This window comes from Eretmochelys imbricata, chromosome 1, assembly GCF_965152235.1.
Source record: "Eretmochelys imbricata isolate rEreImb1 chromosome 1, rEreImb1.hap1, whole genome shotgun sequence".
Classification (NCBI taxonomy): domain Eukaryota; kingdom Metazoa; phylum Chordata; order Testudines; family Cheloniidae; genus Eretmochelys; species Eretmochelys imbricata.
Window position 1 is genome coordinate 315,988,364 of NC_135572.1, and position 26,408 is coordinate 316,014,771.

At 39.0% G+C, this 26,408-nt stretch overlaps 1 protein-coding gene across 1 annotated transcript in view; it reads right to left on the reverse strand.

The window, feature by feature from the left end:
- Window positions 1-26,408, reverse strand: part of TSPAN12 (tetraspanin 12) — a 58,977-nt gene that overhangs the window by 14,294 nt on the left and 18,275 nt on the right. The window contains exons 3-4 of the mRNA XM_077807830.1: window positions 25,384-25,519; window positions 6,962-7,036 (exon numbers count right to left, since the gene is read on the reverse strand). Of these exons, the coding sequence (XP_077663956.1) occupies window positions 6,962-7,036; window positions 25,384-25,519 (211 nt within the window). The remainder of the gene's footprint in view (window positions 1-6,961; window positions 7,037-25,383; window positions 25,520-26,408) is intronic.

Genomic DNA, 26,408 nt, shown 5'->3' on the forward strand with positions numbered 1-26,408 from the left:
TACTTTAATGTAGTCCTTCAGATACACATACCGTTCATGTTATTTTTAACTTGCTCTCATTAGATTTAATAGATGCATTTAAACACCTCAGTTTCAAAGTCAGCTTTATTTTCACATATTTTGTGAAAAAAATATCCAGCTACTCTAAAGCCATTAATGGTACAATATCATGGGAGCTAGTTTAGCTACCACTAATCAGGAGAAAGATCTTGAAGTCATCGTGGATAGTTCTCTGAAGACGTCCACGCAGCGGCAGTCAAAAAAGCAAATGGGATGTTAGGAAACATTAAAAAAGGGATAGAGAATAAGACGGAGAATATTTTATTGCCCTTATATAAATCCATGGTACGCCCACATCTTGAATACAGATGTGGTCCCCTCATCTCAAAAAAGATATACTGGCATTAGAAAAGGTTCAGAAAAGGGCAACCAAAATGATTAGCAAAAAGAAAAGGAGTACTTGTGGCACCTTAGAGACTAACCAATTTATTTGAGCATGAGCTTTCCTGAGCTACAGCTCAGAAGTGAGCTGTAGCTCAGGAAAGCTCATGCTCAAATAAATTGGTTAGTCTCTAAGGTGCCACAAGTACTCCTTTTCTTTTTGCGAATACAGACTAACACGGCTGTTACTCTGAAACCTGTCAAAATGATTAGGGGTTTGGAATGGGTCCCATATGAGGAGAGATTAAAGAGGCTAGGACTTTTCAGCTTGGAAAAGAGGAGACAAAGGGGGGGGATATGATAGAGGTATATAAAATCATGAGTGGTGTGGAGAAAGTGAATAAGGAAAAGTTATTTACTTGTTCCCATAATATAAGAACTAGGGGCCACCAAATGAAATTAATGGGCAGCAGGTTTAAAACAAATAAAAGGAAGCTCTTCTTCTCTCAGCACACAGTTAACCTGGGGAACTCCTTGCTTGAGGAGGTTGTGAAGGCTAGGACTATAACAGGGTTTAAAAGAGAATGGATAAATTCATGGAGGATAAGTCCATTCATGGCTATTAGCCTGGATGGGTAAGGAATTGTGTCCCTAGCCTCTGTTTGTCAGAGGGTGGAGATGGATGGCAGGAGAGAGATCACTAGATCATTACCAATTAAGTTCACTCCCTCTGGGGCACCTGGCATTGGTCACTGTCGGTAGACAGGATACTGAGCTGGATGGACCTTTGGTCTGACCCAGTATGGCCATTCTTATGTTCTTATGGTAACTGTTAGGACTTAGTTATCTTTTTCAATTAATGCTTCCAGTAACAGTTCTCTGTGAAATTTTACATGGCCTAAATTATTATTTATTAACTTATTTCATAGTAGATCCCAAAGGAGAGCCTCATGCTTGGTGCTGTACAAACATAAAATAAGAGATTCTCACTGCCTGAATGACCTCAGTCCAAAAAAAGGGAGTTTTGTTAAATAATATTTACGTTATATCTGGATTAGTTATAACTGCAATTTCCGCTTATTAGGAAATTAACTTGTCTTCACATTTCCACTTGTTAGCTTGTCTTCACATGTCATTTCACAAATCAAATGACGTCTCAGAAATACAACAATGCCTTTGACACACTGGAGATTCTATTAGCTGTTATTTTTTTTTTGTTCTCAGAGGCTATGATCTCAAGAGGTTTGCAAGTGTCCAAATTAAAAATACATCTTAGCAGCAGAGTGCTAAAATAAGCATTTAGAAATGTATGAATGTCCCAGAGATGCAACTCATACTTCAAACATTTATGCTGGTCACTAGAATAAAATAATTCACTTTTGCACTCAACACATTTTTCTTTATATTAAATTAGAAATCGGGACTTTGCTTTCTTTGGATAACACTTGATACCACTGCAGTTCAGATCACACTTGTTAGACTTTTTTTTATCTTATTTTAGTTGAATCTAGTCCAAGGTTATGCACGTAATACAGGGCATCCAACTTTTTTTTGAAGACAATGAAAAGCAGACACAAATTAATGCAAAGAAGTGAGAGAAGGAAGTTAAAAAGTAAAACAAAACCAACTTACAAGGCAGTTATGACTGAGCTAAGAAGGAATTTTAGAATCTATACCTTTGTCACCTTGACATTCCAGAGGTCAAACGAACATATCTACTATCTAAATCCCTAATAACCAATTCACTTAGTAGTACATATATCATCTGTTCATGAAAATCATTTGCCTGGCTTTGTTCCTTGAGAGACACTTTCATGTATGGTGTAGGTAAACTAGAATTCAAGTTTATGATTTGATTTTTGAGCATGAAAGTTCTCTATGGTCTTGTCTGCTGTTTAATTTTTGCTTGCATTAATATGTTACTATTTTTCTAATAATATCAAGCCTTGACTGAAGTTCAAGTAAACTGAGAACCTGCTCTGGCTTCTCAATCTCGTGGATGGAAGAAATTAGTCATAAGGCACTTTTCATTCTGAGAGCTATCATAAGCTGGAAGCAAAACTATTTATACAGGGACGCTTTTGGCAGTCTAATATATATGCCAAACAGGACTCAAATTGGGATAGTATAGGAGTTATGCCTCACTGAGGCTTTAACAGCATCACACACACCCCTATAATAATGCTAACTAATTCTCTGAACCTCACCTCATTCTATGATTTCATTATAAACTGAATCTAACATGGCAACAGGGCTCTCCCAAGGAGTTCCAGGGAGTCTCTTCACTGCCCAGTGTGGAAGACAAAGGGCCTGCATACTCTGCATTCTTTGGATGGGCCAGCCCCTGAAAGTGACCTGTAGGTATTGTAGAACCATTCTGAAGTGCTTTGCTTCAGTGGGCTTGGTCTCAGAGCCTGACAGTCAGTAGCGGGACTTGGGAGTGGAGGGCCTGAAAGACTTGTGTTCCTGGCCCACCCCACCGTGTGAGCAGTAGTATGATGAGGGCAAATGGGGGCAGGAGGATCACAAAGACTGAAGACAGAGGAACAAACAATGGGGCATACGGGGAGAGAAGAAAAGAAAGAGAGCAGTAAGAGAGTAACCTGGAAGGAAAAGAAACAAAATGGTAGAGCATAGAAGGAGGGGAGGGAGCGGGAGAGAGAGCGAGATCAAGACTCACAGATTTTAAGGTCAGAAGGGACCATCATGATCCTCTAGTCTGACCTTCTGCACATCGCAGGCCACAGAACCTCACCCACCCACTCCTGTAATAGACCCCTAATCTCTGGCTGAGTTACTGAAGTCCTCAGATCATGGTTTAAAGACTTCAAGTTACAGAGAATCTACCATTTACTCTGCTTTAAGCCTGCAAGTGACCCATGCTCAATGCTGCAGAGGAAGGCAAAAAAACCAGATGGTGTCTGCCAATCTGACCCGAGGGAAAATTCCTTTCTAACCCCAAATATGGCGATCAGTTAGACCCTGAGCATGTGGGCAAGACCCACCAGCCAGACACCTGGGAAAGAATTCTCTGTAGTAGCTCAGAGCCCTCCCCAACTAGAGTCCAATCACCAGCCGTTGGAGATATTTGCTTCTGGTAGTCGCCGATGGGCCACATGCCATTGTAGGCAGTCTCATCATACCATCCTCTCCATAAACTGATCAGACTCAGTCTTGAAGCCAGTTAGGTTTTTTTGCCCCCACTGCTCCCCTTGGAAACCTATTCCAGAACTTCACTCCTCTAATGGTTAGAAACCTTTGCCTAATTTCATGCCTAAACTTGTTGCTGGCCAGTTTATATCCATGTGTTCTTGTGTCCATATTGGTGCTTAATTTAAATAACTCCTCTCCCTTCCTTGTATTTATGCCTCTGATGTATTTATGGAGAGTAATCATATCTCCCCTCGGCCTTCTTTTGGTAAGGCTAAACAAGTCATGCTCTTTGAGTCTCCTCTCATAAGATAGGTTTTCCATTCCTCAGATCATACTAGTAGCCCTTCTCAAACCTATTTCAGTTTGAATTCATCTTTCTTAAACATGGGAGACCAGAATTCCACACAGCATTCCAGATGAGATCTCACCAGTATAATGGTACTAACACTTTCCTGTCTCTACTGGAAATACCTCACTTGATGCATCCGAGGACTGCATTAGCCTTTTTCACAACCGCATCACACTGGTGGCTCACAGTCATCCTGTGATCAACCAATACACTCAGGTCTTTCTCTTCCTTCATAAATGATCTGGAGGATGGTGTAGATTGCACTCTCAGCAAATTTGCAGATGATACTAAACTGGGAGGAGTGGTAGATACGCTGGAGGGGAGGGATAGGATACAGAAGGACCTAGACAAATTGGAGGATTGGGCCAAAAGAAATCTGATGAGGTTCAATAAGGATAAGTCCAGGGTCCTGCACTTAGGATGGAAGAATCCAATGCACCGTTACAGACTAGGGACCGAATGGCTAGGCAGCAGTTCTGCGGAAAAGGACCTAGGGGTGACAGTGGATGAGAAGCTCGATATGAGTCAGCAGTGTGCCCTTGTTGCCAAGAAGGCCAATGGCATTTTGGGATGTATAAGTAGGGGCATAGCGAGCAGATCGAGGGACGTGATCATTCCCCTCTATTCGACATTGGTGAGGCCTCATCTGGAGTACTGTGTCCAGTTTTGGGCCCCACACTACAAGAAGGATGTGGATAAATTGGAGAGAGTCCAGCGAAGGGCAACAAAAATGATTAGGGGTCTAGAACACATGACTTATGAGGAGAGGCTGAGGGAGCTGGGATTGTTTAGTCTGCAGAAGAGAAGAATGAGGGGGGATTTGATAGCTGCTTTCAACTACCTGAAAGGGGGTTCCAAAGAGGATGGCTCTAGACTGTTCTCAATAGTAGCAGATGACAGAACGAGGAGTAATGGTCTCAAGTTGCAGTGGGGGAGGTTTAGATTGGATATTAGGAAAAACTTTTTCACTATGAGGGTGGTGAAACACTGGAATGCGTTACCTAGGGAGGTGGTAGAATCTCCTTCCTTAGAGGTTTTTAAGGTCAGGCTTGACAAAGCCCTGGCTGGGATGATTTAACTGGGAATTGGTCCTGCTTCGAGCAGGGGGTTGGACTAGATGACCTTCTGGGGTCCCTTCCAACCCTGATATTCTATGATTCTATGATTCCTCTGTCACTTCCAACAGATACATCCCCAGTTTATAGCAGAAATTCTTGTTAGTCCTTAAATGCATGACCTTGCACTTTGCACTGTTGAATTTCATCCCATTTCTATTATTCCAGTTTTCAAGGTCATCCAGATCTTCTTGTATGATATTCTGGTCCTCCTCTGTATTGTCAATCCCTCCCAACTTTGTGCCATCTGCAAATTTTATTAGCGCACTTCCATGTTTTGTGCCAAGGTCAGTAATAAAAATGTTAAATAAGACTGGTCCGATCCCCAAGGAGCACCACTGGTAACCCCTCTCCAGCCTGACAGTTCACCTTTCAGTCTGACCTGTTGTAGTCTTCCTTTTAACCAGTTAGAACACTCAACACTCAGATTAAATATTTAGTTCTATTTATTCATATGCTAACAGTCCACATTACTGAATTTCCCTGGCAGATGTGGAAGAACTTTGGACTGATTCTGGCCTGGTTAGGGAAGGGGACAAGGCAGATCGACAAAATTCCCTAGAGGTTGATGGATCTATCACTTCTTATTTTTGTTTTTTAAGTCACTGATGTCATAACCTATGGTAGGATGAGTGCCAGCCCCAGGCAATACTGGCTTCTGCTAGTGTTATGGGTCCCGGGTCCCACTAGCAGAATACCTGCCTGGACAGATGAGGTCACAATCGGCCAAAGTGCCCAAAACCCCGATCCAGCAGGGGGCCTAGCCCATCTAGGGTATCCTGAAAGATGGATGGTTTTGGCTGGGAGAGGGGGGCGGGTGTAGCTGGTGAATTTGAAGGATGCTCCATTTCAATGCCTCCTTTTGGCAGCTTCTACTGATAAGACTTCTATAGAGCCATGGATGTTAGTTATAACTGTCACCCCTGGCAGAATCCCTGAGGATGGTGGCTGTGGCCAGGGTATGAGTCATACCTATGATCTACCTTCCCAATTTAAAAAAATGTATCATATCAATGCAACCTGACATTTAAGCAAAGTGATATCTTTAAATGATGTTATATTAGGAGCATAAAACATCGCTCTGGAATCTGTATAGCAAGGGAATGAGTTCTGATACAAAATGCTGCCACATAATTTCAGAGTACAGATCTGCCAGAAATTCCTTTGGTTCTAGTACTGTACAAATACCAAATGAGCTCCCTCCCTTTTTACTGCAGTATAATTGCTACACACTGGCTGCTGTTGAAAAGACCAGTGTCGTGGGCATATCTCGGCAGCTTGGAGGAAATTTGTCACTCTGTTCATAAATAGGTATCAAACTGAAAACTAGACAAGAAGATATAAGAGCAAGCAGAATAACATGATAGTTTGTTTTCTGTTCAGTACTTAGCCATTTCCCTTCATAATGGATTCAAGTCTCCAGTTTGAAAATTAAAGGCTGGTGCAGTTATAAATACTAGTTGGAGATAAAACCTCCTGAGGAGTTTACAGAAATCAGTTTTATAGCTGAGACATGTTTCACGTTAAAACACAGGCATTTATAGTTTAAGGAGACATTACTAACGACCTCAGCAAGCAGTAAGTCATTTATGGAATGAATGCACTGTCTGTTTACAATACAGCACAGCAAGATCCCCTCCCAAATCCCCTCAAAACACAGAATCTAAGCCTGCAATCCTTATTGAGTCAAAACTCCCACTTGACTTCAGTGGGAACTTGTCTAAGCAATAAATGAAACAGGACCTAAGGATCTGACCCTGAGAAAATTTCAGACTGGATCCTTTTAGAAAGAACTGGTTTCCCAGAATTCCCTATATTAACACAAACCAAAATGCCTGAAGTTAATACTAGACTGACAGAAAGCCATAACCAAAGATGCACACTACAGCAGTTGGAGAATAGCTAGCTAATGAAAATCTTTGTTTTCTTCTCTATAATAATGTATCCTCCTTTTCTGACTCACCATAATTTCCTGCTCATAGGTCCAAACCCCGCAGGCCAGTTCAACACAGAATATCACAAGCAAACTTCCAAAATACTGTGGAACACAGAAAATATATTTTTACAATGAAGTTAACACTGTGAAAAAAGCTATTAAGTAAGTAATTTTAAAACATTTCAAAACACCATTAATTTTTCATATAACTAAGACAGTGAAAACCAAAGTATTAAGGCATGATGATTCATGAAATAAGCCCTGAAGTTTACCTTTTGACTATAAACATGTTTAAATAATGTGACATGGTGAAATAAATATGGTTTATTTCTACTTGACTTAATATGAAATATGTCAAGCGTTGCTATGGGGATATTAATTAATTTCCAAATTACCTCATGAAACAGGAATATCATGACATTTTACACAGAAACAATTCCAAAGAGGCTAATATTTTTGTTACACACACACACAAAACTCATCATTTTCCACTGTTCCTTATTTATAATAAATAAGTACAGGAATTGCAACCAAAAACCCAAGTAGAGCTAACAACATGAACATATGATAGATGGAAAAAATCTTCAGAATGTTTGTAGCAAGAAGGAAATTCTATAGGTCTATGTAGTTAATAAAATATTAAGAAAAAGTATATGCAATATCAAATAAACCATTGAACTTGTGGGATGAAGCTGCACAGAAGGCACAACCCTGCATGATATGCAATTGCTGTAACTCTAAAAGTTAGTTCAGTTTGCTTTTATTTGAAGAGTACCTTTTGTCCACTCTTGCATGGTACCACCTTCTTCCATGTAGATGGGCTGAGCCCCTCCCTGTCCTCAATAGAGCAGAAAGACTCCATTTCCAAACTCACACCCTTTCTAAGAGTTGTCTTTATTTGGAACTCAAAAACAATTAACACAACAGAAACCTCCCACTAAATTTTCATCCTGAGCTTACCTGTTCTTAGGACTTTCCTTCCCCACTTCTTCCCTCCTAGCTCCTTAGATCCCTGTCTCCCAAGGGCCATTCCCACTTGCCTATTTTCTAGGGTGGAGTTAAAAATCCATTACTTTGTGACACAATGACCTAGAAAACCATGCGGACACCACACCAATTCCTCCTGATTCTTTCCAATAGGTCTTCAAGTTCTATTTCCTTCTCTGAGAAACACAGAGCCAATAAGGGTTTGTCTATATGTAGAGTTGTTCTTGATTAATGGTTCCTGATTAACTCCATGTCTGGACACTCTTACAGGACATTAGGAGTGGAAGGGACCTCCTAGGTCATCAAGTCCAGTCCCCTGCTAGCACAAGCAACTCTGTCATATAATCCATTCGTAAATATATCAAGCTCCATCTTAAAGCTAATTAGGTTGTTTGCCCCCACTACTCTGGAGCGATTGAAAGGCTGTTCCAGAATCTCACTCTTCTGATTGTTAGAAACCATCGTCTAATTTCCAGCCTAAGTTTATTCATACCTATTTGTCCTTCTTTACTGTTAGGGAAACCCACCCTATACCCATTTGTTCTTCCACCAACATTCTCCTTCAGCTTAAATTGCTCTTCTCTCTCCCTGCTGTTTACCCCTTAATGTATTTATAGAGAGAAATCCTATCCCTTCTCAGCCTTCATTTTCCTAGCTAAACATGCCAAGCTTATTCCAGAATAAGAATGCTTTGACTGCCCACTTTGAAAGTGGGTTAAACTAAACAGAAACAAGGCACTCTTGTTCTGGAATAAGTGAGTGTACACATGGAATTAATCAGCAACAATGCCATGTGTAGATAAGCTCTGAGAAATAGAATTAAAACACTGTGGAACTAAGACGACACATGCCAAACGCCACCACTCAGTCATCTCGCAATCTCCCATTTCCTACTCATTTTCATATCTGATCTGCTTGGATTGTAAGCACTCTTTGCAGGGAACCATTTATTCTTACCTTCTCTGCACAATGTTATAAACTTCAGCTGTGAGACATGTTCTCTGCTGTGCAGACATAAAGCCAAGAAAATAAATATAATTAAAAATGATGACCAAGTATAAACTATATGAACTTCTCAAGTTGTCTCATAGCCAGTAGGAAACTGGGGGAAGAAAAGTGGGTGCTAAACTAGCAGTGTTGGACCTTTAGTTCATTCTCATGATATAGGACAGGTGGTGGAGAGGATTTACACCATGACATGCAAAATTCCAGTAAAGAAAAGTATCAGAAGCCACTAAGGAAAGTAAATAGAAGCTAGAAATGACACATTTGGATTAAATTAACTAAAGGTGCTCAACATCTTTCAGAATCAATCCTTTTGACTCTCTCTTAAGAAGTCCATCCTCTGTTCACAAAGGTGAGAGAAGAAAAGAAGAGACACAACATGTGCAGAGTTAATTTGCAAAATAACTATACTGCAATAATTAACTACTGCAATGATATTAAAAAGAAAAGGAGTACTTGTGGCACCTTAGAGACTAACCAATTTATTTGAGCATAAGCTGTAGCTCACGAAAGCTTATGCTCAGATAAATTGGTTAGTCTCTAAGGTGCCACAAGTCCTCCTTTTCTTTTTTTGAATACAGACTAACACGGCTGCTACTCTGAAACCAATGGTATTAAAGTATCTCTACAACCTCAGATGTGCTTCAATTTCTTCCTCCTATTTTGGGGAAATCTTATAACTCTCCCTGAATTCAGTGAGTTCCAAAACAAAAAATTCTTACAGAAGTTGTGTGGAAAAACTCCTGTAATTATTATTTATTATTATTATTTAAATTTACTTCCCATAATTTTCATCATCCAAGCCACACAGATCGTTGCTGGCCACAATTCCTACCTCTCCGTTCCCAAACAAATTCCCAGTAGAGTCTGAATTCCAAAATAAATGCAACTTCTCACAAGAAGCAAATTCTTGCTTTTGTCAGTTACAAGAATCTGGTTTCCACAGCAAAGGTTTAATTAATTCTTCCCTGCTATTGTCGGTTGAGCGGTTGAGTTCTGGGGAAAAAAAGCTCTTATTCCCCTGATAGAAAAGATCATGCTCTTTCTATGCCACTCTCAAACTCTTGCCACAATTGCTTGCATGATATTCCCACAATTCTAATTCCTACATTGCTCTCTATAATATTTGATTCCTTCCAAGGTTTTTTCTGCTATTCTGCTATCTTCTATATCGATAATTAATAATGCAAAGCATCCAGTACTCACAGAATCAGAAACTTCTGAACTAGCAGGTATCATCAAAACTCTGACATTTCTCTCTCCTATACGTTTGGTAACCAGTTTTCTCCCTATTAGAGTTGTGTAAAATCTTCATAAAGTTCACATGGTTCGTAATCTTGAAACTGGCCCAAGAGCTGTGTTTGTAACTCCATGAGGTTTCTATCATCAGATCTGAGGGAAAAAAAGCTCTGCTTCCTTGACAGAAGCTGAATGACCAAAATACTGGAAGAAAGTACCGTACTCTGTTTAAGGTAATACGCCATAAAGTAAGGGATACAATGTGTGCTGCTGTGCCAAGCATGAGTGCCAGAACCGCAGCCCCCATGAAGCAGCCTGCATGAATGCTAACAACCCGCAGTACTTTGTTCTTCTGTTACTCCTGTCCTGAGCTGTTAATGCAGATTGGCCACAGGCAGATACAGCAGCTAAGCAGAGAAACTGCCTCTCTACAGGAGGAAGCCCTGACAATACCTAGACACAACATAGGTAGCTGAATAGTTGTGCAGCAATGGATGGATGTGTGCACTCAACCACTCCCCACCCACTCAGGATAAGCAGCTGCAGTGAAAGTGGCCTATGGACCTTTAAGAATCCTGCCTTTTCAGTATTGCAGCCCTGGGAAAGGGGGAATACATACAGAGGGAAAGAACTGAAGACTCAAGAGTTCTGAAGATCCTCCTTTCTGATCACTTTCAGTGCACAAAGCAAGTTGGGGTATGGGGGGGAGGGGCACAAAGAGAAACTGAGTATTGCAGCTGAGGGGAAAGAGAAAGAAAAAGCCATCATTGGGAGCTCCAGACTAATAGAGATGGGGAAAGATACAAAGGGAGAAGATGTTAGGACAAATCTGGCCTGAGGCACAAAAGCAACAGGAATTTCCTGTAACTAAGCTGCTGGGGATATCCCCGAAGGTGGGGAGTCTCCAGCAGATGTAAAAATTAGGGCTGTCAAGCAACTAAAACAATTAACGGCAATTAATCGCAGTTTTAATCACACTGTTAAATAATAATAGAATACCATTTATTTAAATATTTTTGGATGTTTTCTACATTTTCAAATATATTGATTTCAATTGCAACAGAGAATACAAAATATACAGTGCTCATTTTATATTTATTTTGATGACAAATATTTGCACTGTAAAAAATAGTAGTATTTTTCAATTCACCTAATACAAGTACTGTAATGCAATCTCTATCTTGAAAGTTGAACTTACAGATTTAGAATTATGTACAACAAAGTAGCTACATTCAAAAACAAAACAATGTAAAACTTTAGAGCCCACAAGTCCACTCAGTTCTACTTCTTATTCAGACAATCACTCAGACAAACAAGTTTGTTTAAAGCTGCAGGAGATAATGCTGCCCGCTTCTTGTTTACAATGTCACCTGAAAGTGAGAACAGGTGTTCACATGGCACTGTTGTAGCCGGGATCACAGGATATTTACGTGCCAGAGGCGCTAAAGATTAATATGTCCCTTCATGCTTCAACCACTATTCCAGAGGACATGCATTCATGCTGATGACGGGTTCTGCTCGATAACGATACCAAGCAGTGCCAACCGATGCATGTTCATTTTCATCATCTGAGTCAGATGCCACCAGCAGAAGGTTGATTTTCTTTTTTGGTGGTTCGGGGTCTGTAGTTTTCGTATCGGAGCATTGCTCTTCCGAGACTTCTGAACACATGGCTCCACACCTCGTCCCTCTCAGATTTTGGATAGCACTTCAGATTCTTAAACCTTGGGTCAAGTGCTGTAGCTATCTTTAGAAATCTCACATTGGTACCTTCTTTGCGTTTTGTCAAATCTGCAGTGAAAGTGTTCTTAATATGAACAACATGTGCTGGGTCATCAGCCAAGACTGCTATGACATGAAATATATGGCAGAATGTGGGTAAAATCTCAAAACAGAGGACATACAATTCTCCCCCAAAGAATTCAGTCACAAATTTAAATAAGACATTATTTTTAATGAGCGTCATCAGCATGGAAGCATGTCCTCTGGAATAGTGGCCAAAGCAGGAAGGGGCATAAAAATGTTTAGCATATCTGGCACGTAAATACCTTGCATTGCCAGCTACAAAAGTGCCATGCGAATGCCTGTTCTCACTTTCAGGTGACATTGTAAATAAGAAGCAGGCAGCATTATCTCCTGCAAATGTAAACAAATGTATTTGTCTTAGCAATTGGCTGAACAAAAAGTAGGACTGCATGGATTTGTAGGCTCTAAAGTTTTACATTGTTTTGTTTTTGAGTGCAGTTATGTACGGGGAAAAAAAATCTACATTTGTAAGTTGCACTTTCACAATAAAGAGATTGCACTACAGTACTTGTATGAGGTGAATTGAAAAATACTATTTATTATTTTTACAGTGCAAATATTTGTAATAAAAAACAAAGTGAGCACTGTACACTTTGTATTCTGTGCTGTAATTGAAATATATTTGAAAATGTAGAAAACATCCAAAAATATTTCAATAAATGTATGCTATTATTAACAGTGCAATTAAAACTGCGATTAATCATGATTAATTTTAATCGCGATTCATTTTTTTTTTTTAGTTAATCATGTGAGTTAACTGGGATTAAAATCGACAGCCGTAGCAAAAATCAGCATAGCGAACTGCTACACCTCCCTCCCCACAATCTCTGGTGCAGAAGGTGTATCAGGAAAGTGTCCAGAGCACAATCCACTCCATCTATCCCAAGTCCATAGGAGACCATATTCAGCTGGTGCAAGTTACAGCAGCCCTCAAGGTACCGTAAACTTTACCAGGGCCAAAGCACAGAATCAGAGTGTTAGAAGCAAAAGCTGAGCAGAGCAGAGAAACTGTCCAGTATAATATATAACAGGCCAGAGGAAGAATATGGACTGGAGATAAGATGACAATGAAACTGGGACATAGATGAGGAGAAAAAGGGAATAAATAATAGAAAAAGAAAGAAAAGATAAGTACAACATGAAAGGTGGTAGTAAATTTACTTTGTTTATGCTAATTCAGATGCCCTCCATTTTGTTTTTGCTATAAGGCTGGTGGAGTATCAGGGAGGAGAATGGGAATCAGTGTAAAGATCACAAATTTTCACTGTGCACACATAACGATCACTGAAGTTAACTGAAAACTAATGCTAGAAAAACCTTTCTGGTGTTATTCTTAAAAACACAAACTCACCATGGCCCCAAACATATGCCTTCCTGTTTTTCCCTTTTGCCTCCATGTAATGTTAAAAATAGAGCAATGAAACTAATTTCTCATTAGCTGCAATGTGCCACGATTTTTGCTTCCTTTTACTAAACTAAATGAATCAACAACAAGCATGGAATACATTGTGGGAACAGGTGTTTTCTTAGTCATAATAGTCATTCAGTTGCAAATGCAAGAATAGTGCTGGCAAGCAAAAATCACTGTCCCGTGCATCAAATCTAAGACATTTTGTATCACTTTCAAGGTGCTCGTGCCAGCTCTTCCCATTTTGCAGCCAGTAACTAATGCTGAATGTGTCACAGTAGAAATACCTCACAATATAAAATCATTCTCCCGCTGCTTTTGGTCCTACAGAGAGAGATAGGGCTTTTTCATGCTGTAATTGAGCGCAATTGCAGAAGAGGATATAAAGTACTGATACAAAATAAAAAACACAATAAAAATGTTTTATTCAGAGGAGGCATCACAGAATATATCCTTCATACTTCTACAGATTTCTACTTGTCTTGGACATTCCCCATGATGCTCGTAATGAACAGCATCATGAATACCAGGATTTTTGTTTATGCTTTTCTGGCAACAGGTAAAACCCTGGTGACTAAACTCTTCTCTTCATTACTGAAGTATGTCAAGCAGGATTGTGGAGGGAGATTGCGGGGTGGGGGGGTGGAGGTAGGAAAGGGAAGAGAGGAGAGGGAAAGATTTCAATTTTATTTAAAACAAAAACAAACAAACAACAAACAACTGAATGGGTTTTTGCTGAATTGCTACAGATTATTGTTCTTATTTTGAACCATGTCTCAACCATTTACATGAATATAACATATCTGAAAGATTTTTGAGATAGAAATATTAAGCTCCAATTTCAATCTGTGAATAAAAGAAACTAACTAAAGAGTTTAAAGGGAAGTGTCATGGGGTAGTTTCCCTCAGTAAAAGGCAAGAGCCATGTAAACAGCTTCTCAAATCCTTCTCTTCTGCCAGGGGACAAGTCCCATAGCACAGGTACTGAGTAAGACAGCCACCAAACTGACTTCTGAGGACCCCCCACTCACAAACAATGGAGGGGGTGGTGCCATGTTGGGCTGGGAATGGGAAGAGAGACCCAAAGAGACTGCCATGATTTAGGGTATGTCTTCATACTGTGGAGTTAGCCTGTGTGATTGGTGCCTCGGTCTGAGCAGTGGGGTTAGCCTAGCCTGGGTGTTAGCAGCCACACCGCTAACCATGTGTGTCACTATATCCCACGGTTCTCTCTGCAGCAGTAAGCTGAGCCATTTGCAGTGAGGACACAGGGTAAGTCACTGGAGTGCTGATAGTCCTCCAAGTAAAGTGGGCATGTTACCAGCCTAAGTGAAAACAGAACCTGGGCTCTAGAGTATACCTCCAGTCATTGCCAGCTAGACGGGTTGAATCACCTCCCAACTTGGGTGACAGAGTTTTTGCGTGTGGAAAGAGGAGGCATTGAAGAAAACACCTGGGTAAAAGCCAGGGCTAGCTGCATAGTGAAAACATCACCTTATATAGGCCCCCAGGGCTGTCTAAATCACACCAGGAGCCACAGAACAGCCCAAGATTAAACGGTCACACAAAGGTGGCTTAAATTCACTTAACCTTCTTCCCTTATACCTGGGCTACAAGTTCTGTTCTGTGCCTCTGATAGGTGCAGGTCAGAATCTCACCCCATTTGCAATCTTAACTCTGGCCTTGCAAGCCAGAATCACAAGGCTTACAATCTTGCCTCCTACACAAATGATTAAATGTATCCCATCACATGAAATGATGAGAACAAGAAACTTGTCCATTAGCAAACTATAAGAAAACTATCTAGATTCCTGGGATAACAGGAAATGGATGGAGTCATGGGTGATTGAAGAGGGAGTGTGCTAATGAATGGAGTCAGCTGTCAGTGGGTGTTGAAGAGAGGGGAGAACAGGTGGTATCTTGAAAAAGTTTTCCATTTTGGGGGAATATGTGTCTTTTTATTTGAGGAATAAGTATGTTTATTAGTGAATCACACTGTGTTTTGTGTTTCATTTAATGAAATCTGCTGTTTTTACAATATTTTTTTTCCTTTTCCCAAGTGGCTTTTTCCACCAGAAGAGAGACACCAGGTTTTTCAGACTTCAGAAAAACTGCAACCCTAACACTACAAAGACTGAAGGAGCTAATCAGCATATCTGACCTCCTCAGAGGCTCTGCCTTGTTTACAGCACCTTTTTGGGCAATGTGTTCCACATGGAAGCAATGACAGGAAAGAGCTGAGAAAGAAGGACAAGGGCTGAGAGGAGATTCCAAGGGTAAGCAGCTGCAGAATGAAACCTTAAGGGAAACTCTCAAAGACTGGTGTACATGGTATGTGAAACAGATGCCAAAACATTCTAAGAGGTTATGTGTAGTATTTCCCAATGGCTAACAGCCTGAAACCATCAGCCTTTGCAAGCCATCCAGACATCTGTCTGCGTCATTTGACCACCAACAAAATGTGTTTGATTACCAATGGGAACCAGACCCCTTCCATGAAAAGTCTAGTAAAAAAAACCTTGCAGTCACTTGTTACTTTGTTATAGTTTGGAACTAATTAGCTATAGAGGCTATTGAAAGGATTCACCCCAGTACAATTTTCAGACATTGATTTATTACTTGTAAAAGGAGTCAGACTGACAGCTTAGGAAACTGAAGTCCCCTGTTTATCTATTCCTGCAGTGAAAGCTTCTCCCATGCTGCCCCAGCTATGTCCTCAACCCTGTTTTGAGGGGATTAGCGGTTAATTTGGCAATGTTTTGAATGGGTGATGGGGACACATATCAACAAGGAAGTGGACTGAAACTACTAATTCACAACTTAGGCCACTGAGTGCCATCCTGTCCTTCAAAATAGATACTTTCCACAGCCAAATTATCTGATGTCTGCAGAGTTTAGATGTCTCAGTTTACCAAGTTCTATCAGTATGTACAAATAATCATTTAAAGCTTGTGTCCTTTTCAAAATCACTTCATTCTACACAAGAGGAGTTGTTGTTTTTTTCAATTTTACACAACTCTATTGCACTATTACCATTCATTTTCTTATAATTCAGAACTACTTTTCTGTAGCTAGATCAGTATCCCTGTGTTTTTAATTTTCAGATATATTTGAAATATTCAGATATATCAGATATATGTTCTTTTTCTGATTAGTCCTTCTGCCGTTATTATTGAGTGTATTTTTCTAATTAGACCAACACAAAATTCATTATAAAGAGTAAACAGCTTCCCCCATGCATATTCTCCTGTGAGACATCAGTTTGTTCTGTTACCAACATTTACTTTACCCTTATGGTAAGGAAGAAATTAATAAACACTTAGGAATTAGATTAATGCCTTCAAATACTTATTATTATTATTCACTAGCTAAAGCTCAGATGCTGTAAGTCAATGGGGCTTCATGTAGGCACAAGTGTCCCTGAAAGATCAGGTTTAAGCATTCAACAAGACATAGTTGAAGACAGTACCCCTGCCATGAGGAAATTACAGCATAACGTCTCTTTCCCTTTCAGTATCATAGGATCTGTATTAAAAACTAGTCATCTTTTTCTGCACAACCCAATGAATCAAATTATTCTTTTCAATAGGTTTTTCCTTTTTCACAAAGGCAATTCATACAAAAATGCTTCTTCGAGCAACAAAAGCCTCTTTCCCCTGATTAACAACCCAATTCAGTACTGATATAGGGTGCCCTTTGCCCCATGCACCCCCAAGGTTCTTGAAATGTTCCTTGATTCCAGGCAAGTCTCCCAGAAATAAGTAAACTTAATGCTGTTCCACAATCAGCACAGGGTTGCAGAACCAGCTGTGCAGCCCCTATGTGCTCAAAGGTGTGTCTTTCTGTGCAACTGGTGGAAAAGGCAAGGCTGGGCAGGAAAAAGGGTGTGGCCAGCCTGAGGGGACATCACTCCACATTCCATACTTGCCAAAAGGAATGCATAGTTGGAGCACTGAAGCTAGCTTCACTGCAGCCTCAGAGTTGTACTAACAATAGAGCTGGGTGAAGTTTTTTGACCAAAACTTTTTTGGCACAAAATATCGATTCAGTAATATGGAAACATTAAACTGAATTCATGGTGGTTTTGCCAAATATTGTTTCGGTCAGAAAAAAAAACTAAAGAATTTTCCAAAAATCAAAACATTTCAAATTTTCAATTTGAAACCACTTTGATTCTAAAATGTCGTTTGGTTTTATTTAAAAAAATTTAAAAGTTTAAAAATGCTCAAAAGTCTAAACAAAACATTTTGCTTGGGGTTGAACTAAATGTGTCATTTGACCTAAAACCTTTTTTTAGACTTTTTGACGCACCAAAAATTTTGGACATTTTTGTTTTCACGTCCACCCAAAATATATATTTTTTTTAATTTTCAGAATGGCCAGCGAACCAAAAAAATAAATCAGTTATTCACTCTGCTCTAATTACCAGGCTAGACACAGACCTAGACCCTGAGTCCTTCTAAATACTGTTACAGGGGACGATAAGCATATCACATAGGGCAGACAAAATATCCCCACTCACCTGGCTTTTCTGGGCCCACCGCCACAGTTTACAAATAGTTGTCACAGTGACTCAAAGTGTCCAAAGCTAGAACCACACTATACATTGCTGATAGAAACACAAGGTGGAAAGTGCAGCCATTTCCAATACCAACAGACAGGCGTGTGGCTGTTTGCTACTGCACAGATGTACTGAGAAGTCCAGTGTGATGTACAACTGCCACTGTGCTGGTGGCCATATCACACAGTCATCCCTGCTGCCACAGTTAGGAGCCATTTTCCTGCAGCGCCACCTGACTATGAGTGGTTACTGGATGGCTCTTTCCTCTCTGACAGGCTGGGCAATAGGGTCCTGACCTAGAGCATCAGCTCTGCCCATGCACTATGTAACAGAGTGTTCAAGACTGATGTTAGTTGCAAGAGGTGGGATGAACAGAGCATATGCACTTGCATCAATCCCGATCACTCACAGGAGGATTTGGGCACTCCCACCAGCTGCACACCTGCTCCTCTGGAAAGGGTGGGAGATGGGCCACTAGAATATGCAGCTCCTTACGTTAGCTGCCTACTTTTACTGATCGAGGGGCAGGAGTTATGCCAGCAGCACTGTATAGTCAGAGCTCTGTGCAGAAAAGTAATCCCTACCTTGCCATACAGTTACTTTTCCAGTGCTACAGAATGCTGAGCATCCTCATTCCCCAGCTTCAATGGGTATTGAGACGGAGGTACAGAGCACCCTTTCAGAATTGGATCCCACCATATCTTCTGTCCTTCATGTCTTTAAGCTAACCTAACCCAGATATTTCCCTTGCTGGCACCCTGATGTCTCCATCTGGTTTAGCCAACCTTCTCACATGGTTCTGGCAATGAAGTCTTTGTGGCTACTACCCCTGATGATCCAGATGCAGTTCTCTTTGGATGGTTCCATATGGGTGACTGAAACAGCTCTAATGTATCATCATCTGTATCCTATATACTTGTAGTTGCTGTGATTCCCAGTAGCTCCATAAGATGCTCAGCACTTCTACCATTTGTGATACATGCTTGCGCGTGTGCACACACACACACACACGTATGTTGTTATGTGTTTATGAAGGCAAGGACAAAGAAATGTGCCTTGCACTTAGAACAGAAGGTAGTGACATTTGTGATGATCCTTAGTTCTCGTGGTAATTCATCCCACAATCTCAGGCCAGCCCCCGAGAAAGCTCGATCTCTGGACAGATGAGCTTTACCCTCTGGTGAGGTTATGCAATGAGGTCACTTCAATGTTGCTGTTTAACTTGTCAAAATCCACCCATGCGAGTTATTTGAATGAAAAACACTGGTCAGAACAGGAAATAGATTAACTCTCCACCCTATTCTAATACAAAAATATCTGAACTCTATTCACTCAAACATCAGCTCAAAAACTTCATCTTAGAGATGAGGCCTTATATGGAAAAGGTGAATTGTTTCAGCAAGTAACAAGTATCTAACAACAGGGGTTTAAAATAAAAACTATGTTGCAAACTTTTAAGGAAAAAATTAGTAAAAGAAAAGTAGGACTTAAAAAATCCAGAACCAGTAAAAGCTCCATACATATGTATATATATATTTCTCAAATACAAATAATCCTTATTTTAATCTGAATTTAAAAATTTAGGTGCAGATCTGGCTTCCCATAAATATTATACTACAACAATCAAAAACACTTAAATCCATCTTTCAAAAAGATAGGCCAACTTGCTTGAGAAATGTACAATGCGTTAACCACAAAAGTAAGTTTATAGTTTAAAACACTGGAGAATACATTTTGAGAGACATTTACAAAATTGTTTGCCCCTTACTTCCCCAGCTACACATTAGGCACCATGAGTTTTAATAAACAACAAGCTGATGAAAGCCATGGTATCAGAAAACAATGAACTCCAGTCTTTGCTCTGTCTAATGCTAAACTCTACAGACCCAATGCTAAGTACCTCTGTCAGTTATTTATTTTTTCTCTTTCACTGGCTGGTTAATAATAATGAAATACTTGGAGTTTGTAAATAACAAAATTCCTGTGCCAAATATTTATACAAGGTAATGGAGCAGCTGTGATTTTGTTAATACTGTACTTGGGTCACAATGGATTCTTCTATAACTACAGCAATACCTGCTGCCACAAGACAGACTCAAGTTCAATTATCAAGAGGCTGACTCTCACTAACCCATGCTGGCAGGAGCAAGGAGAGCTGCAAAGAGCCAGGTGTTGCTATAGATTTTTGTAACTCGTATTCCATAGAGAACAAGATTTCCTTCCAGAGAAAGCCACATTTGTCGTTACAGTAGACTTCTTACATTGTAACAAACAGCCAAATTCAATCCTCTAACACCCAAGCATCCCAACCAATGTAAATGGGATTGTATGGATGTAAAAGAATCTGTTCCAAAGTAAGCAACATAAAACACTGGTTCACACTCCGGGCTGTGTTTGTCAAGTAATGTCTACAGTTTCTCTTAAGCTGCTAAGTGCTCAGATACTACAGTGATAAGTATGGTATAAAAACCAATCTAGAATACAATTCTACTGAGAAATATAAATCCTTGGAGCTTATCTGCTATCCTTGCACATTTGGCTGCATCTACACAACAACTTAGTTTAACAATGGTTAAACTCATTTGTTGTTGACCCCAACTCTTACACAGCTTGGTCTGGCTGGTGTGGATGGGGTAAAACAGATTATATCCTGGTTCTATCATAGCTGAGTTAAAAACATACTGTTAAACAAGTGTTTTGTCTGCATAGAGAATGTCTTACTGTGTTTATCCTCCAAACAATATTTATTTTCCCACCATTTTTGTGGCAAATGCTATCCGCAAACAAATTAACCCTAATATCTATCAAAATCTTTCCAACGGCTTTTCCTTTCATTAATTTAGTCAGGCTTTTGACACAGTCCCACATGACATTCTCAAACAACCTAGGGAAAAGTGGTCTAGATTAAATTAATATACGGTGGGTGCACAACTGGTTGCAAGACTGAGCTCAAAGAGTAGTTATCAATGGTTTGCTGTTAAACTGGGAGGGCATATGTAGTGGGGTCCACAGGAGTCAATCCTGGGTTTGATACTATTCAGTATTTTCATTAATGACTAGGATAATGGAGTAGAGAGTAAGCTTATAAAATTTTAGATGACACCAAGCTGGGAGGGACTGCAAGTACTCTGGAGGACAGGATTCGAATTTCAAAACAACCTTGACAAATTAGAGAATTAGTCTGAAATCAACGAGATGAAATTCAATACTGATAAATGCAAAGTATTTCAATTAGGAAGGACAAATTGGAGAGAGTCTAGAGCAGAATAACAAAAATGGGCAGAGGACTGAACCAGATCTCCAGAGCCCTGGGCTAGCTCCCTACTCATGGAACCATCCTGCAAAATAATCATATGGAAAAATGAATTTGTTTTCAAGATCAGTAACCTTGAATGCTGGTAAAGGAACATTACAACACAAACAATAGGAAATGCAGAGAATCACTGTACTGGAAAATATATTCCTTGTACTCAAGAAAAAAAAAAAATAAAAGATGACCTGAATGCTTGATATTGAGGGGAAACACATTTATATTGTTTTAGCTGAAAAATAATGAAGATTTTAATTTTTATATGTAAAGATTGTGCCACTAATGCTATCCAAATTAATATAACCTTGCATGATAAGTGTCAGATGCATTAATTAAATTTGCCTATTAAAAGGTTTTCCCACTTATAAATCTAGTACCTTATTTGCAGTATTCCCTTTCTTTATCCCTCCCCTCTCTTTAAAAACAAACAACAACCACCACCACCCACAGTTTGGGCTCCATCATTTCAGAGGGTGAGTTTCCAGGCACAAAGGGCAGTTAGGTGAAAGACTTGGAGTTAGGCACCTAAATGTTTTTTGTGCCTTTGAAAATCTCCTTTTCAGTTTAGGTCATATGGAAGAGAAATAGACGATTTTCATTTTTAACTTAAACACAAAAGTAATTCTTACATGAGGCGTAAGTTAGTTTAGAAGAAGACCTGTAAAGCTGAAAAATGAAAAATTAGTGAAATCTACTACAGCATCCTGATATCCTCCTCCCATGAATTTATCAACTTGAGTATTTTTTTAAATCGTATGCCTTTCAAATGTTTTTTCATAACCAGATCCAGCAACAGTGTGTTTCAGACCTAAATCTTTAAATGCCAGCATCTTTCATTCTACATTCATTACGCAGGAAACTAGTCTGCTCTCTTAGGGGCTACTCTAGTAAGCGATCAGTGCTTCAATTCCCATTGGCAACAATAAAAGTTAAAGTCACACTGTATCCTTCAGGATTGGGGCCCTAAATTGTTAACATTGTTTCTCATTTGCCTTTACTTCTTACATTTGCTCCTATACTGAAATTACAAAGGAAACAGGCTATACAACAAAGTTGTATTGCACTAAATTGTGAATGACTGGACTTACTTGCTTAGAAATATCTGTTTAATTTTAGAATGGCACTGATTTAAATTCACAGTATAAAAGATTGTTCTTTCATCGTGCCAAGGCTTCCATTATAGGACTAGTGCTGTTAAACTGCATCAGCTGAATGCTATAGTAAATAACTGGCTGTTTCATCTTACGGGCAGCAATCAAACCTAACTGAAATTAATTTAGTAGTCTCATCTTACTGCCTAGCAGTAAACAGGCCATTCTACAAACACCACACAGATACTATCACAATAGGCAATCTCTGATTAGGAGAAATCCTCAAGAGAGGTGATAGAAATCCTGAATCATTAAAAGTATTCATCTCCACTCAGGGCTTTGGTCATTATTAACAGAGAGCAAAGAAATTTACATTACAGCTGCTCATAATGCACATGGTATCTTTATAAGAGACATCTTCAGTCACACAGTCCACTAACCTTCATGAATATAAATACTAAAGACAATTTAAATTAAAAAATAAAAATTATATCTACATAACAGTCAGATCAACAAGAGATACTAGAGACTAAGTTTCAGAGTTAAATTAAGCAAATGTATATAGTATATACACCCCGAGAAAGAGCAGAGATTGCATATGCATATGTAAACATATAAACTCTTAATAGATCAAATCTACATAAACAGACCAAACTCCATTTTAACCAACTTAAAGTTTTCGCAGTTTAGATCACTGTCAAGCGATCACACGTAAGTTACAGAAGATGATAAATTATGATCTTGTGGTTACATTCTGTTGTTATTAAGCAGGGTAAACATGTCAGTTCAGTTTATGTGTCTAGCTCATATTAAGCTGAAAAGCTTTCAAATATTTAACTGCAAGTAGAATTTTAAGAACAAATGACTGCAATTCGCTCAGAGTGGTACAAATTTACTAATGATTGCTAGATTGGCTCTTCATTAACAAGTTTTACTTATTCAGTTGTATTATTGTATTCATTTTGGGGGGAATCTACATTTTAAGATTCTTAAATGTTATTAGATTTTTTAAAAAACATTCAATTAAAAACACATTGCCTAAGAATTTCAGGCCTTGGTTCCAAACATTTTTGGGTTTAGTCATTTTAGCCGTTTGTGTATCTTGAAAGGAAAAATAAAAGCATGACAGAGAAGGCTGTTAATGTATTACACCTGGTTTCTTTCCTTATCTTTCACTTAATCTGGTTTTTCAAAAGCTTGTTCCGTTGATACATCACTTTTCTGATTAGTTTGATGAATGGAGTATTGATTTATGGCTGCGCATCTCTGCAGTACAACAGCACTCTGCTTATTTAACAATTAGTCAAAGAGTGTGTCATACTTAAGAAGATATCATTTATTTTTTGCTTATCAGTCTGGTCAGCAAGAGCCAGTTCCCAGGCTCTTGAGAGTAAAATATTGCAAGTTAAGCTGTAGGAATATTTTGTTTTGATTTAATGTGATTTGACTGTTTAATACACATTAAATTAATTTGTTTCCAGATTGTATTAAAAACTATAACCATTTCTTCTTCTTCTCAGTTGGCATTTTAAATAAAATGTTGCACCTCCTATGTTGCCAAGGTTTTTTTTGTTTTTTTGTTTGTTAATTCTGAAAAAAATGAAAAGGATTTTTTTCAAATTTGCAGCCACATATAAAATGACAATTAACAGGGCTTCATAGTGTATTTACCTTCATTTTTGTCTTAAAATCATAGCAATTAGTGATTTTTTTCATACAATAAAAGTGTTTTATATATAAAAAAAACTTAAAAACTCTGGCAAAAGTATAATTTGACAATGTAATAAAAACCTAAAGGGTCTCATGATGTCAACAACTTTTCTGTTTACATAAAATAAAAATGATTTACCCCTTTATTTTATAAATTCATCTAATGTAATAACTAATGCTTGAGAGTTAGCTCCGCCTCGAAAAAGCTACAGAAGACTGTCTTCCCATGTAAATAATATAATTCACAAAGTAATTATGCAGTCACAAATTACAGAAATCTCTTTTTATCACTTTCCTGCCAGAACTAGTAAATCTGTAATTTACTGCTCCCATTGACTTCGATGGTGCAAGATCAAGCCGGGAAATAGATTTTTGTTTTTTTTAAATGTATTCCTATTCTATTACTGTAGGCTAAAATGAGCATTTCTCTTAAAATACACAATCGTAAAACAATAATCCCAATACTGAGATTTTAAGAAATACAGCAGAGGACAAATGATGCTTGCTACTGTTGCAACTAGCAGAACACAATAATAATTAGTGCTACAGAACTTTCAATGATAACGTCAAATACAAATTCCAGATACAAATAATAGAATTCAAACCACACAGTCGCAAATCAGCTAGTTAGACATATAAATGCTGTTATTTGTGCCTACAATTGATTGTGGGTGTAGAAGTAGAAGCCAGGTTAATTAAAAAGTTAGTTCTAAAAGTCAGGCCTAGAATATAAGGGTTTGTTTCAGATCACTCAGACTCATTCTCCTGCACTGATTAGTACTAGAATTTTTCTGAATGATTCCTCCACTACTATCATCAACTAGGTTTTTGCAATTCACATTGCTTGCCTTTCAATCATAACTTAGTGCACCCAAGGGGTTTGTCTTCACTACGGTGGTAAATCGACCTAAATTACACTACTCCAGCTACGTACCTTAGGTCGACTTACCCCAATGTCTTCACTGAGCTGTGTCAACAAGAGACGCTCTCCGGTTGACTTACCTTATTCTTCTTGGAGAGCTGGAGTAGTGGAGTCGACTGGAAAGCGCTCTGCTGTTGATTTAGCAGGTCTTCACCAGACCCGCTAAATCGACACCCGCTGCATCGATTGCGGCAGCATCCATCTCCCCAGTAGTGAAAACAAGCCCTGGTATGATTAATTCTTTCCTGCAGTGAGCTTTGCAATTATAATACAACACTGACATCATAACTAAAAAAGATTAAAAAAATAATCACAAGATAGGACGTTCATCTAGGGGCAGGGATTGCGAACATTTTTCTTCCTTGCTTAATTAAAATAGAAGTTAACTGTTTTTGAAGGTGAAAACATACCCATACAAGAAGCAAGAGGTTTCTTTTCACTGTTCCACAGTACCCCAACATCCCCACAATGATAAGGAAACAGCAGACTGCAATCATGACTGGATGGACCACAGGAAAATAAGTCAAAATGACAGCCTCCTCCACTCTGAAATCAAATACAACCCAGAATTAAAATAATAAAGTACTACCCCAAAATCAAAGTACCTAAGTGTAAAATAATAATATTACAGTCTAAAAAGCAAACAACATTTACTGTTTGCTACGTAATTTAAAATGTGTTAGCAGTCTGGGATCATGGAAATTATTTAAATGGTGTTTTTAAAGTCCTATGATTCTCCCAAGTTATGGAAGGTTGGATACTTAGAGTGTTGCTCTTTGGGGCAGAGATTTTTTGTTGTGTGTTTGTATAGCACCTAGCTCTTGGGTCCTGATCCCTGACTGGGGCTTCCAGGTGCTACAGTAATAGAATATATTATATATTCCATGTGCTACAGTAATAGAATATATCCTGTGACAGATGGGAAAAGACCTGTTAAGCAATTTCCCCCCCTTACCGAATCCCTTTTTGATCTCTCTGCGTCTCTTTATTGTTTGTTTGGGCTACTACCCTGCAAGTATATTAAACTAGAGTATATTTTGACTGCTTCGCTCAGTGTTAATGAATTATTATAATGCTGAATTCACTAACGCTGAGTGAAGCAGTCAAAATATATTCTAGTTTAATATACTTGCAGGGTAGTAGCCCAAACAAGCAATAAAGAGATGCAGAGAGATCAAAAAGGGATTAGGTAAGGGGGGGAAATTACTTAACAGGTCTTTTCCCATCTGTCACAGGATGATTGGCCCCTTTAAGAGGGAGCAGGGTCCAGGGCACCTGTGGCTGATTGCCTGCTGCCCAATTTGGCTTAAGGGAAGGCACATGGGCCTTATAAAGAGGAAACAGGAAGAGGAAGGTGGGGGACAGAATGAAGCTGAAGAGGAATACTGCTCAAAATGCTGAGGAAGGAAGTAGCTGAGGAAGCTGCTGGAGGAAT